The sequence below is a fragment of the Piliocolobus tephrosceles genome, chromosome 12 (assembly GCF_002776525.5).
Source record: "Piliocolobus tephrosceles isolate RC106 chromosome 12, ASM277652v3, whole genome shotgun sequence".
NCBI lineage: Eukaryota > Metazoa > Chordata > Mammalia > Primates > Cercopithecidae > Piliocolobus > Piliocolobus tephrosceles.
In genome coordinates, this window is record NC_045445.1 from 47,010,882 (window position 1) to 47,024,473 (window position 13,592).

Consider the following 13,592-nt stretch of genomic DNA (forward strand, 5'->3'; position numbering starts at 1 on the left):
CTTCCTGTGTCCAAGTGATCTCATTGTTCAATTCCCACCTATGAGTGAGAACATGTGGTGTTTGGTTTTCTGTTCTTGCAATAGTTTGCTGGGAATGATGGTTTCCAGCTGCATCCATGTCCCTACAAAGGACATGAACTCATCCTTTTTAATGGCTGCATAGTATTCCATGGTGTATATGTGCCACATTTTCTTAATCCAGTCTGTCACTGATGAACATTTGGGTTGATTCCAAGTCTTTGCTATTGTGAATAGTGCCGCAATAAACATATGTGTGCATGTGTCTTTATAGCAGCATGACTTATAATCCTTTGGGTATATACCCAGTAATGGGATGGCTGGGTCAAATGGTATTTCTAGTTCTGGATGCTTGAGGAATCGCCACACTCTTTTCCACAATGGTTGAACTAGTTTACAGTTCCACCAACAGTGTAAAAGTGTTCCCATTTCTCCACATCCTCTCCAGCACCTGTTGTTTCCTGATTTTTTAATGATTGCCATTCTAACTGGTGTGAGATGGTATCTCATTGTGGTTTTGATTTGCATTTCTCTGATGGCGAGTGATGATGAGCGTTTTTTCATGTGTCTGTTGGCTGTATGAATGTCTTCTTTTGAGAAGTGTCTGTTCATATCCTTTGCCCACTTTTTGATGGGGTTTTTTTTTTCTTGTAAATTTGATTGAGTTCTTTATAGGTTCTGGATATTAGCCCTTTGTGAGATGAGTAGATTGCAAACATTTTCTCCCATTCTGTAGGTTGCCTGTTCACTCTGATGGTAGTTTCTTTTGCTGTGCAGAAGCTCTTTAGTTTAATTAGATCCCATTTGTCAATTTTGGCTTTTGCTGCCGTTGCTTTTGGTGTTTTAGACATGAAGTCCTTGCCCATGCCTATGTCCTGAATGGTATTACCTAGGTTTTCTTCTAGAGTTTTTATGGTTTTAGGTCTAACATTTAAGTCCGAATCCATCTTGAATTAATTTTTGCATAAGGAGTAAGGAAAGGATCCAGTTTTAGCTTTTGAATTATGGCTAGCCAATTTTCCCAGGACCATTTCTTTTTTTTTTTTTTTTTTGAGATGGAGTTTCTCTCTTGTCACCCAGACTGGAGTGCAATGGCACAATCTCAGCTCACTGCAACCTCCACCTCCCGGGTTCAAATGATTCGTCTGCCTCAGCCTCTTGAGTATCTGGGATTACAGGCACCTACCACAACACCTGGCTAATTTTTGTATTTTTAGTAGATACAGGGTTTCACAATGTTGGCCAGGCTGGTCTCGAACTCCTGACCTCAGGTGATCTTCTTGCCTCTGCCCCCCAAAGTACTGGGATTACAGGTGTGAAGCACGGCACCCAGCCTCTTGTTGTTTATTAAAATATAGTTTTAGCGCTTACATTTAGATTGATAATCCATCTTGAGTTGATTTTTGTATATAGTTAAAGGTGGGGGTTTGATTTCATTTGGATGTAGATATCCAGTTGTCCCAGAGCCATTTGTTGAAAAAGATTATGATTTCTATCATTGAATTGCCTTGGTACCTTTTAAGGTTTTATTTTTGGACTTTGTTTCTGTTTCGTTGATCTCTGTGGCTATTATATGCCCATATCATGCTGTCTTGTTTACTTGATTAAGTTTTAAAATCAGTAGTGTTAAGTCCTACAGTTTGTTCTTATTTTTCAAGATTGTTTTTTTCTGGATCCTTTGCCTCTCCATATACATTTAAAATAAGCTTGTCTATTTCTATAAAAAGAACCTGCTAGAATTTTCATAGGGATTACATTGAATCTGTAGATCAGTTTGTGGAGAATTGCCATCTTAACAATAGCAAGTCTTTCAATCCATGAACATGGAATATATCTCCACTTATTTAGATATTCTTTAGTTTTTCTTAGCAATTTTTTTTATTGTCAATGTACAGGTCTTATACTTCATTTGTTAAGTTTATTCCTAAGTATTATAATTCTTTTTGACGCTATTGTGAATGAAATTGCTTTCTTATTTTCATATTGTTTAGTACAATTATTTTTTAATAATGTCCATATGTGTATGCCATATCTAATATGCTGGCAGGAACCAGTCAATCACTGATGCTTGTCATGGGAACAAAATTCTGGGCATTAAGTACCTAGGTGCAGATTTTGCCCTTAAAGAATGAAAGTCTTAAAAAATTAAAGTATGTTAATACAGAAATAGTCTTGGGAATTCAATTAGAAGACATGACAAAATGCTAATATTAAGGCTCTCTTAATATTGCTGACTTGTATTTCTTGATAGTTTATTGATTTTTAAAAATCGTTATAAATGTACCCCTTTGCATTTAATATGTATCAATCAGCAAATTACTAGAATGTGCTTATGTTGACACTTCTGATCTCAGGTTAATGGTTTGTTGTAGTGCTCATCTGTGCTTCCATCATATTAAAAATGTTATTTAGGGGAAAAATTGCACCCCGCGGTTAGTTATTACAACAAAAAGGAGATATATTTTGCCAGGCGCAACATACTGTTTTTCTGGCCTTTTATAGACAGCCAGCATTGAAATCACTGTCCTTAAAGCATGATCTTGCAGAATGTCTTTATAAGATAAAATGAGGTATTATACTTTAAAAACTGGGTAACATTAGGGTTTTTCTAATTAGGTGAAGAAAATTTAAGTATATTACAGCTGGCCCTTGAACAATGGAGGGTTTAAGGTTGCTAATCCCCACACAGTAAAAAAACAAATATAACTTTTGACTCCCCAAAACTTAACTACAAATAGCCTACTGCTGATGGAAGCCTTACCACTAACATAGTCGATTAACACATATTTTGCATGTTATATGTATTATTATATACTGTAGTTTCATGATAAAGTAAGCTAGATAAAAAGAAAATGTTGTCAAGAAAATCATAAGGAAGAAAGGAAGAAAAAAAAACATTTACCAGTTTTTAAGTGGAATTGGATCATCATAAAGTTCTTCATCCTCGTCATCTTCATGTTGAACAGGGTGAGGAGGAGGAGGAGAGGGTGGTCTTGTCTCAAGTGTGGCAGAAGTGGAAGAAAATTCATGTATAGTAAATTTGCACAGTTTAAACCTATGTTGTCCAATCGTCAACTGTACATTGTTTAAAGTTTTTAGTGTTTCTCTTGTAAATTATTTTTCTTCTTGGGCACCAGTTATGGCTTATTCACTAGTAACCATTAATGGATACTAAAACAAATGACCAAGTTTATTTGTGCGTGTTAATAGAAAAACTCAAGAGTATCATGCTTATTTCAACAGCTTAGTTTTACTAGCAGAAAGTTACTGCTTCATATGGTAAAATTAATGGTATTTTGTGGTACTCGGCCCCTGAGAAAATTTAAGAATCACCAAGTTAAATAAATCATTATTAGAAAAGAACAGAAATGTAAATATACTCAGTGCACTCATTTGCTTATAGGTAGCTAAGACCCACCAAAACCTATACTCCCAATTTAATGACTACCCTGTATTTCACTTTTAGGGTGTAGTAAGTCAAAAAGCAGTTAACACCTCATTCTAACAAAACATAAATGTCAACTACACAGTTGTTTGCCTGAAAGCTAGGGAGAGCAGGAAAAAACAAAACAAAACAAACAAACAAACAAAAGTCTTGTCCATTGTTTTCAGAGTTTCCAAACAGATAGATGAGTGTTTTTTTCTTATGTGTTTTCTAAAACTTAAAGCTATTGAAATTGCTATGTAAAGTTTTGTTATTCATATGTTGAAAGAAATACGTAAATTATGTTCATGGGATATTTTGGCCTTAGATTAATGATTGTGTGACTTTGTCTCCTATAGACATGCTGCGAAGGAAGGTAGAAGAGGTAACACGGGTTTTTGAGGATCATCTTCACAAGGAGCATGCACGCGATGTCAACACTGCTTTTCATTGAATGACCATATCTTCAGCATGTCGTTTCTGGATTATTACCTACAAATTTTGATGTTAAATAGAGTAGTATTTATACTTAATATTTCATCTTGATCATAATGAATTGTACATCCTTTTTTTCATTTAAATATTGTACTGTTGAGAATTATACCTTAGTTTTGTTTTTAGTATTAGAAAATCAAAATTATACTAACCCCTTTGTCCAGACAGCAACCTCTTAGATGTTGACCCTGTATGTGTAATTTATGTCTTACTCTCCCTGGCATCAGTACACATCATCCTTCTCACTCCAGTTGAATCGTAGGGTGATATTTGCCAAAAGTACATGCCAACCTATATAGTGCTAGATACTGTAAAGTCTCTTCTCAAAGGAACCTACTGTCTAGTTTGAGATATAATTAATGCTTGTCTGTATAAAAACAATATAGATAATATAAAGAAGTACATTATGAGTTATAGAAAGTGTGTTATAGAGATTCAGAGCAGGGAGGAAAAGTTAGGGTAGATTATTATTAAAAGGTTAAGGAAAAGTAAGTTTCAAGGAATTCGGTTATTTTTAATGTATGGATATACTGGCATTTTATTTGGTTTTAGCATATGATTTATAGTTGGTGATTTCTGTGTATTTGTTTGCTTTTTTTTTTTTTTTTTAATAAGCCTTGTTCTTAGGTTTGGAACAGTCTGGTCTCCTGTGTTTCATGTTTCACCTAAGTCATAAATAAAGGTAATGTCCTGAAAAAAAAAAAAAAACACGTAATATTGAAGTTAACTATTAAAATTTTTAAGTGGATAGAGCTCAGTCACCTAGAATTTATTGAGCTAAATTTTCTGTTGTACTGATTGCACGCGACCATCCTGGCAGGTACACATTACACGAAGAAATATTTTTGAAATGAATATTAGCAATGATCAGTCTTATGAGCAGACTAAATGCCAAAATTGACATGGACTCTTTTTTTTCTACTCAGACTTTTCCAAGCAGCAGCTTCTTATCCAGTAAGTTTTTGTAACCACGCAGAATTATAGAATGTGAAAGTAATACAGAACTCGTATAATCTTGTGGATGATTTCTGTAGATAAACACAACTTTTAAGTATAATCTTTAGTACTCTCTAATTTTTCAGTTCAGTATTATTACTCTTATACCCTAGATAATAGTAATACTAAAGACATATTTTCCCATTGCTTTTGGAGATTCAACTCTTGTAAAGTAGCCTGTGTACAAGTTCTACATTCGGTAATGAGAATATAGTGTATCACAGGAAACAGTGACTCTAGTCTTGTTCCTGCCTAATTAACTGGACAAATAATTTCATCTTGGGCATTATCTTTGTCCATAAATGAAAAAGTTGGATCATATTAGGGTTTCCCAAACTGTTCTGTGAGAAGAAACTGGTTTTCATTTCTCTGAAGTTTTGAGATTCCTTTATGTCTTTTCACTGTGAGTAGAGTGCTTACTCTATATTTCCTAAGTAAAATAAAGAAAAAGGAAACTACAATACTGCTTATACTATCTTATTGTTACATTATATTCAGTGGGAGTTCTAGCCAGAGGATGGCAACTGGCTTCTAGATTGATCTAGTAATGCTATTAAGACTTACAGGGTAATCTCAGTGTACCGTCTGGAATTATACATTGGACTAAATCATCTCTAAGATTCTTTCTGACCGTTTCTAACATGTAAAGAAATGATATTGTTGAACAATTTTTTTGTTTGTTTGTTTTTTGAGACAGGGTCTTGCTCTGCCACCTAAGCTAGAATGCTGTGGCATGATCTCAGCTCACTGCAACCCCTGCCTGCTGGGCTGAAGCGATTCTCCTACCTTAGCCTACCAAGTAGTTGGGACTACAGGTGCACACCACCACACCTGGCTAATTTTTGAGTTTTTTGTAGATACAGGTTTTTGCCATATTACCCAGGCTGGTCTTGAACTCCTGGGCTCAAAGGACCCATCCGCCTTGGCCTCCCAAAGTGCCAGGATCACAGGCGTGAGCCACTGTGCCCAGCCACATTGAACAAATCTTAATTAAAAGGTCAGAAATATAGAAATAAGCTATTTTTACCAGTAATGTTAAAGCACCATTTATGTTAGGCACTGGAGTCTTCAGCCCCTTGTAACCATTGTTAACCAGCTGGCATATTAGCTGAAGAATTCTTAAAGTGTTGACACTATCCCAGTACATACCCATTTTTTAATCCTTTGAAAAGATGCTATATTTGTTTCTATAACAGCATTTACGCTATTTCGTTTGGGAAATTTGAAAGACTTGCACAGTTGTTTACTCTTTTTTTTTTTTTTTTTTGAGACGGAGTCTCGCTCTGTTGCCCAGGCTGGAGTGCAGTGGCACGATCTCCGCTCACTGCAAGCTCCGCCTCCCGGGTTCACGCCACTCTCCTTCCTCAGCCTCCCGAGTAACTGGGACTACAGATGCCCGCCACCATGCCCGGCTAATTTTTTGTATTTTTAGTAGAGACGGGGTTTCACCATGTTAGCTAGGATGGTCTCTATCTCCTGACCTCATGATCCACCTGCCTCGGCCTCCCAAAGTGCTGGGATTACAAGCGTGAGCTACCGCGCCCGGCCCAGTTTACTCTTGATATTAGATGGTGAGTAGATTCAAGAGAAGATTTTTGGTTTTAACATCTTCTTCCATATCTTGGACTCATAACTGCTTCATAATGTAGTCTTCAGAAGCGTGCCACAAACAAAGCACCTAAAAAGGACAAACCCAAAAAATGTGTCTCTGTTAAGAATGAGCTTCTGGATTAATTAAACTAACCTTGTTGAATTGTCAGAAAGACAAATGAGGCATATTTTTCGGTTTGTCATAAATTCTTCTAGGGGTAAAATTGTGAAATTAGGTAAGATCTCTGTGCCCATGTATAACATCTAGAGATCTCCAAGGCTTTGTATACACTGTCTGATGTCCTTTTAAGCTGGGGAGAAGGATGTTGGGGGAAACAGAATAGCTATTATTACACAGTTAACACGTTTGGCAGAATTAGAAATGGCCTGGTTTTCTTTTTAGTATAATTTTCTGAATGTCTTTTTGTACCTATCACTTGCATTGGTTACAGTTATACACAGGTATGTAGAGTACTTCTTATGACCTTGCTTTCCAGTTGTAATTCCTCAGCTATGTGAATATGTATCTTAGCTATTCATTTTCCACTCATCCCACCTAGTGGATTTGCAATGTAGTGTGTATCATTTCAATATCAATAGGCTATATGTTTATTAGAAGTTGTACACAAGTTTGGTGTGATGGTTGGTGTAATATTTGTTCCACCCTTTGCCACCATCCCAGAGGATAAGCACACTAGCAACCTTGGTGTATTTTTCCATTTCCTTGTCAATTCCTTGTCAATGTATCAATTTGGACAGATTGGTTGAGCCACAAAATTCAGCTCTACCACCGTATAGGATTTACCTGGTGCAGGCGATGATGTGACTGACCCCCATTTTGTTTATACTTATATTCAGTTCATGTTCTGTGCCAAAGCTACAAAGTGGTACATGTTATGCCTGCAGTCATTCACCTTTATGCTTCAAGAGCACAGTTATTTGCATATGATAGGTCTTAGGTAGCTCACCATGACATTTTCAATCTGATAGAAGTTCTCAGGACAGGAAATTCTACAATGTTTTTCAGTAGCTGCTTTTTGGTCCTTTGCTCTAACTTGAGCATGGCAATACAAAGCAGTTTGAATAAGTCTAAATCTACTGATTAACATTTGACTGTTTACTCATAGATTACCACTCAATCATGGAATAACTTTAAAACCATACCTTTGTATATGCTTGACAGTCACCCTATTCTTAGGAGGTATCCCCATTTTACAGATGAGAAAACTAGCCTAGACCAGTTAAAGAAACTTACTGAAACCCACAGTCTAGTAACTTACCAGAGCAAAAATTCAAGTCCAGATTGCCTCTAAAACCCTGTTGTGCTATACTGTCAACTGAGAAGTGAGATTCAAATCCAAGTAGTATGCCCCGCCCCCCACCATTACCTACAATCTTTTCTTCTTTGACTCCTTGAGATGTAAGAGGGTTTCTCTTTAATTAAAAAGGTATTGACTAGGTAATATAGTCATGGGTTCAAAATTCAAAGGGCACAAAAAGATACAGTGAAGAATTATTTCTGCCCTTGTCCCTCAGCCATCCAGTTCCCCTACCTGGAGGCATTCACTCATCATTTGTCTGTAAGTTCTCCCAAAGATATTTTGTGCATATACAAGCAAACACATATATGTAAGTTTTTAAGTGACTAGAGCTCCCCTTTTTATGCAAATATAAGCATAGTATACACATGGTTCTGCATCTTGCTATTGCACTGACTATATTTTGGAGATTGTTCAGCAGCAGTTCGTAGAGAACTTCGTCATCTTTGTAACTGCTACATAGTTTTTCACTGAATTATATATTTTCATAGTATGTTCTTGGATATTTTCATTTCTGTTTTTATAAACAATGTTGCAAGGAATGATAGTAGGTTAGAGGATATATAGTATTGAGGACTCTATTCATAACTGAATTGCTGCTTTAAAGGGAATGTACATTTATGATTTTAGTAGTATCCTCATTTGCCCCCAATAGATGTTGTACCAATTTATATTCCTACCACTAGTGTATTGAGAGCACCTGTTTCCCCGCAATCTCAATAAAACAAGTGTGTTATCAAACTTTTGGATCTTTCCCAGTCTGTTGGGTGAAAAATGGTACTTTAGTGTACTTTTTAAAACAAACTTTAAGTTTTAGAACAGTTTTAGTTACAGAAAGGTTGCATAGTACGAAGTTCCACATACCTGCAACTCAGTTTCCCTTGCATAACTCTGATACATTTGTCACAGCTAACGAACCTTGTTATTAACTAAAGAGCATAGTTCATTCACATTTCCTTAGTTTTTACCTCATGTCTTTTTTTTCTGTTCCAGGATCCCATCCAAGATACTGCATTACTTTAGTCATCATGACTCCTTTGGTTCCTTTTGTCTGTGACAGATTCTCATGTTTTTGATGACCTTGCTATTTTTAAGGAGTACTGGTAGTCAGTGTACTTTAAAATGTGTGAGATTGGACATCTTTTCATACACTTAAAGACATTTGCATTTCCATTTCTCGGAACTAAGAGCCCATGCTTTTAACCACTATACTATACCTCTTTCTTGATTCACCATAATTATCAGTAAAACATTTGTGAACCTGAATACACACAGACTTCTGATTCTAAGTGGAGAAAACTCTCAAGTCTCTGTTACAGATAGAGGAGAACCATTAGTACAGGTGATATAGTCAGACTCGTGTCTGATGACTCTGGCTACATCATGAAGGATGAAGCAGAGGCTCGACTGGAAACGGTAGGTAGGCTGGATAAATCCTTGAAAGAAAAGCAGTGTTGATAAGAAGTTCAAAGGAAATTACAGAAGATCCAGGAATTAGTGGTAATGAATGAGAGAATCAAAAAGTCAAAGGTGACTCGGTTTTTTGAGCTGTATATTTTGGGTCTTCTTTTGAACCTAGATGAGAAATTCGAAATAAATATTTGGACAATGTTCAGCATACCTGTCACTCGAGACCTACTTTCTCTTTCTGTTGCCATAGCTCTGTGCTACTACAATTCCCAGAGCCCCGTGCTCCATCACAATCTCCTTAGAGTCCGCCGCGCGGAGTTCTGGGACTTGAGGTCCGCGGCCTATTTACGCAAGTTGGAGGTAGGGGCCTGTGGAAACATGAAGAGGTAAGGACTTGTCTAAAGAGCAGGCGGTAAGGGGAGCTCTGTTCTACCTTTTCTTTTGAAAATGGCTTCAATTGCTTTCTGGTTTGGGTATTGCACGTTCTCGGGATGCGATTTCGTGGGAGCGGGAAGACGACAAAGGAGACGGGAGGAGGGGAGACGGGCTGAACAGGCCTGCAGAGCGAAGGTCAGGAAGGGCTGCCACCGGGCCCGGCTGCTGTGGGAATGCTCTCCCGGCACGGGCTCCGGGAGCTGGCCGGGTGCTGCGGCCACGTCGTTTCACACGGACCCAGCTAGGCAAAAGGGTTTGAGGCTGACCAATTCCCGGCGCCGGAGATGAAGGTACCTCGGGCCAACCCCTCTTCGTCCTCCCCTACCTCCACCTCCACCTGAGAAAGACTCGGGGCCAGCGTATTTATTTGCAACGTCTGTGTGTTGGAGACTACTTGCTCGGGCCCCAAAACCATATAGCGCTTTCCAATCTTAAAGGAGCGGTACTTTGTTTCTAAATGTAGAGGACAGCACCAAAGCGGTTGGATTTTTGGGATGGGGGGAGGGGAGGTGGAAGGCATTGCTGGGCTCAGTTCCCCTTACTGGTCCTGAGGTAAATGGCCGCTTGAGCTTAAATGGCCCGAGCCTCCCAACTATTGACAGGCTTAAATTAATTTTTAGATTCACGCTGCAAGTAGAATCATCACTCTGGAATAGTGCAGTGCGTTTAAAATTCTTACTGATATGTTTTCCTGCACTGTCAGTTCCTTACATCTTTTAAAAAACCGTTTCTGACTTTCCCTGCCTGAAACTAACCTTTAACGTTTTTTTTTTTTTACAGTATCTCATCCATGCAAAACAATGTATAATGTATATATACAGATTAAAGAATAATAAAGGTTCGCATCCACTGCAAGCTTAAGAAATAGGACATTGCCAGTCCCTTAGAAGTCTACTGTGTCTTTTCCCTCCCTTGGTTCCCCCCTGAGGTGACCACTATCCGGAATTTTGCGTTACTAATTCCCTTGCTTTTAAAAAAGCAAATAGTTTCTAGTACGTATGAATTTATCCCTAAACAAAATGTTCCTAGTTTTATCTATTTTTCAACTTTACACAAATGGACACATATCATATGAATTTTTTTGTGACTTGCTTTATTTTTTTATTCAACATTTCTTTTTGAGATTCATGTGTGTTGATGTCTAGAAACTTTAAACTTAGTAAGAAGTTTTGGGATTCTAAGTAATAAAAAATTGAGATACTTAAAATGAATTTTTTAACACCTTGGGCCTAAAGATAATTTAGAATTTTCCAAAATAGGGCCAAGTCTTTCTAGAGCCTGGGAATATTGTTTTTAATTATGGGTGTTAGTTTTTCTAGACTTTATCGTAACCTCACTAGGAAAGAGCTATTTTATAAGGAAAGTATTTGATATTTGTTTTTTTTTCCTGGAGTTAATTCATTTTTTTGTATTTTTTTAAATAATCTGTTGTTTCATGCTTGAATGGCCCTGTTATTTCTTTACACTCTAATAAGAGTTTTTAATTACTTAGTTAGCTCATGCTAGCCATGGCCTAGATTTCTACACAGTGGTGCCCAGGCTATAAAAATGTTATGACCATCTTCATATTTCTTTCTGTATTCTCTCCTTGGAGATCTCCTCCTCAGAGCTCCAGATCTTGTTATCACAGATGACTCAAGATTTATACATTCAGCCTCGGACTCTCATCTCTCATTTTCCCTTTAGCCAGTCACTCATGCTGTCCCTTCAGAATCATGTATTTGAAGTACTCCTGATACTTCATGCTGGCGTTTCTATTGTAAAAGGTACTAGACTCAACATGGCTAAAACAATACTGACTTTCCCTTTCCCAAATCATTTATTCCATTTGGAGCTTTGGCTTTCCTTCATTGGTACCATTGTTCTCTCAGTTACACAGACTGAAATTTTGGGATTATCTTTGACTTCCTTGCCTCTGCTTCCAAAAGTCCTCTCTCATCTAACCGTTTCTTTCCATTTTCACTATTACCATTTCAGTCTAGACCTTCATCACCTTATACTTCACTAGTTTTTTTTTTTTTTTTTTGAGACGGAGTCTCGCTCTGTCACCCAGGCTGAAGTGCAGTGGCGCGATCTCGGCTCACTGCAAGCTCCGCCTCCCGGGTTTACGCCATTCTCCTGCCTCAGCCTCCCGAGTAGCTGGGACTACAGGCGCCCGCCATCTCGCCCGGCTAGTTTTTTGTAGTTTTTAATAGAGACGGGGTTTCACCATGTCGGCCAGGATGGTCTCGATCTCCTGACCTCGTGATCCACCCGTCTCGGCCTCCCAAAGTGCTGGGATTACAGGCTTGAGCCACCGCGCCTGGCCTACCTCACTAGTTTCATAACTAGTTCTTCTTGTTTCTTCCCTTTGAATCTCTATGGCATATTATAACCACATTAATCTGTCTAAACCATCACTTGCACTGTGTCACTTAGCTGCTTGATAAATTACTACTTCTCATTATCCGTCAGTATATATTACTGTCCCTTTGTACTCTCTTTTCCTGTTTTCTTTTTCTTCATCACACACTTGTCAATGTCAGTGTAAGAGTACCATTCTGAAGTCTTCCTTTACCACCTTTTTCTCCCAATTTTCTCTTCTGTGAATTTCTACTAATTTGGCCTATGCTTCTATGTGTTATTATTCTCTCCTCCCACCGCCGCCAAGGCACATGCACACAACACGTACATACATGTTTTTTCTCCCTAAATAGATTGTGACCTTCTCGAGGATAGAGACTATGTCTTAAACACCTTTGACTTCCCTCAGTACCTAGCATAGCGCATTCTGTGTAGACAGGTATTTAGTAAGTGTTCATGGACTAAATGGTAAAGGGCAATGAATTGTTGGAGAAGTGTCTTTGAATAAATGGGGTCTCTAATGGTAGATAATATAGATAAGGAATATATTTTGAGACTCACAGTCTCTACTGTGTTCTGTATATATTCTTGTATCTACTTCAGGGTAAACAGCTGTGTGAAGAGTGATGAGCATGTCCTGGAGGAGCTGGAAACAGAAGGGGAGAGGCAGCTGAAAAGCCTCCTTCAGCATCAACTTGATACTTCTGTCTCCATTGAGGAGTAGGTATTGATTTTGCAAATGGATAGTATCATAGAGTCTCACCTCCAGGTGACAGATCTCTCTTAAAGCCTAGATGGAATGTTCCTCTCCCACCTCCCTTTCTTTGTCAGACTTCAGTGTATTAGGCAGAGTTTTGATTCTGTGTCTTTTCCTCTGGGAAGCCTTCCATATCTCACTAAGTCTGGGCCAAGTACCTATTTTATGTCCTCCTACAGCATCCCATATTTCCCTTAACATAGCACTTGTAACCCAATATTATCATTGCCTGTTTACTTGCCTTTGTTCCACTGTTTTTCCACAAAAGCAGGAGCCATTTTTATCTTTTTTTAAAGCTATTAAATCCTTAGTATCTAGCAGAGTGTCTGATGCATAGTAAGTACTCAATAAATATTTGTTGATTTAGTTTATTATTCCTGGATGAGGGGACTATTGATGGAGTTACATTTTGTTGCAGTGGTGCTTCCGCTTAGAAATAAGATGTAAAAGAAAATTTGCTAGTGAGTTTCATTGTACCTCTTACAGTGTAGAACCTCCATTTTTGTGAATGGTAGTAACCTCAAGATGTTCTTACTGTCCTCCTGCGTATTTTGCAGATGTATGTCTAAGAAAGAGAGCTTTGCTCCTGGTACTATGTACAAGCCCTTTGGGAAGGAAGCAGCTGGGACTATGACTTTGTCCCAATTCCAGACACTGCATGAGAAGGACCAGGAAACTGCCTCTCTCAGGGAATTAGGGCTTAATGAAACAGAAATCTTGATCTGGAAGAGCCATGTTTCAGGTGAAAAGGTGAGTGGGGTAATTTTTTTGTTGTTAAGTTTGTTTGTTTGTTTTTCTCCTTGAG

General features: G+C 38.0%; 2 protein-coding genes and 1 pseudogene across 9 annotated transcripts in view; 2 read left to right on the top strand and 1 right to left on the bottom strand.

Annotated features, from left to right (window-relative positions):
* NUP62CL (nucleoporin 62 C-terminal like) overlaps window positions 1-5,243 on the top strand; it is an 85,784-nt gene extending 80,541 nt beyond the window's left edge. Inside the window, exon 8 of the mRNA XM_023203052.1 lies at window positions 3,802-5,243. The gene's annotated coding sequence lies outside the window, so the exon portion shown is untranslated. The remainder of the gene's footprint in view (window positions 1-3,801) is intronic.
* LOC111536676 overlaps window positions 1-6,086 on the bottom strand; it is an 11,823-nt pseudogene extending 5,737 nt beyond the window's left edge.
* A 3,472-nt stretch (window positions 6,087-9,558) lies between these two features.
* The window catches only part of RBM41 (RNA binding motif protein 41), a 66,230-nt gene continuing 62,196 nt past the window's right edge, over window positions 9,559-13,592 (top strand). For 7 of the 8 annotated variants that reach the window (XM_023203004.1, XM_023203009.1, XM_023203006.1 and 4 more), the window contains exons 1-3: window positions 9,559-9,638; window positions 12,634-12,750; window positions 13,345-13,537. In XM_023203004.1, the coding sequence (XP_023058772.1) occupies window positions 9,631-9,638; window positions 12,634-12,750; window positions 13,345-13,537 (318 nt within the window). In that variant the 5' untranslated portion in view covers window positions 9,559-9,630. The remainder of the gene's footprint in view (window positions 9,639-12,633; window positions 12,751-13,344; window positions 13,538-13,592) is intronic. The other variant, XM_023203005.1, reaches the window with a different exon arrangement.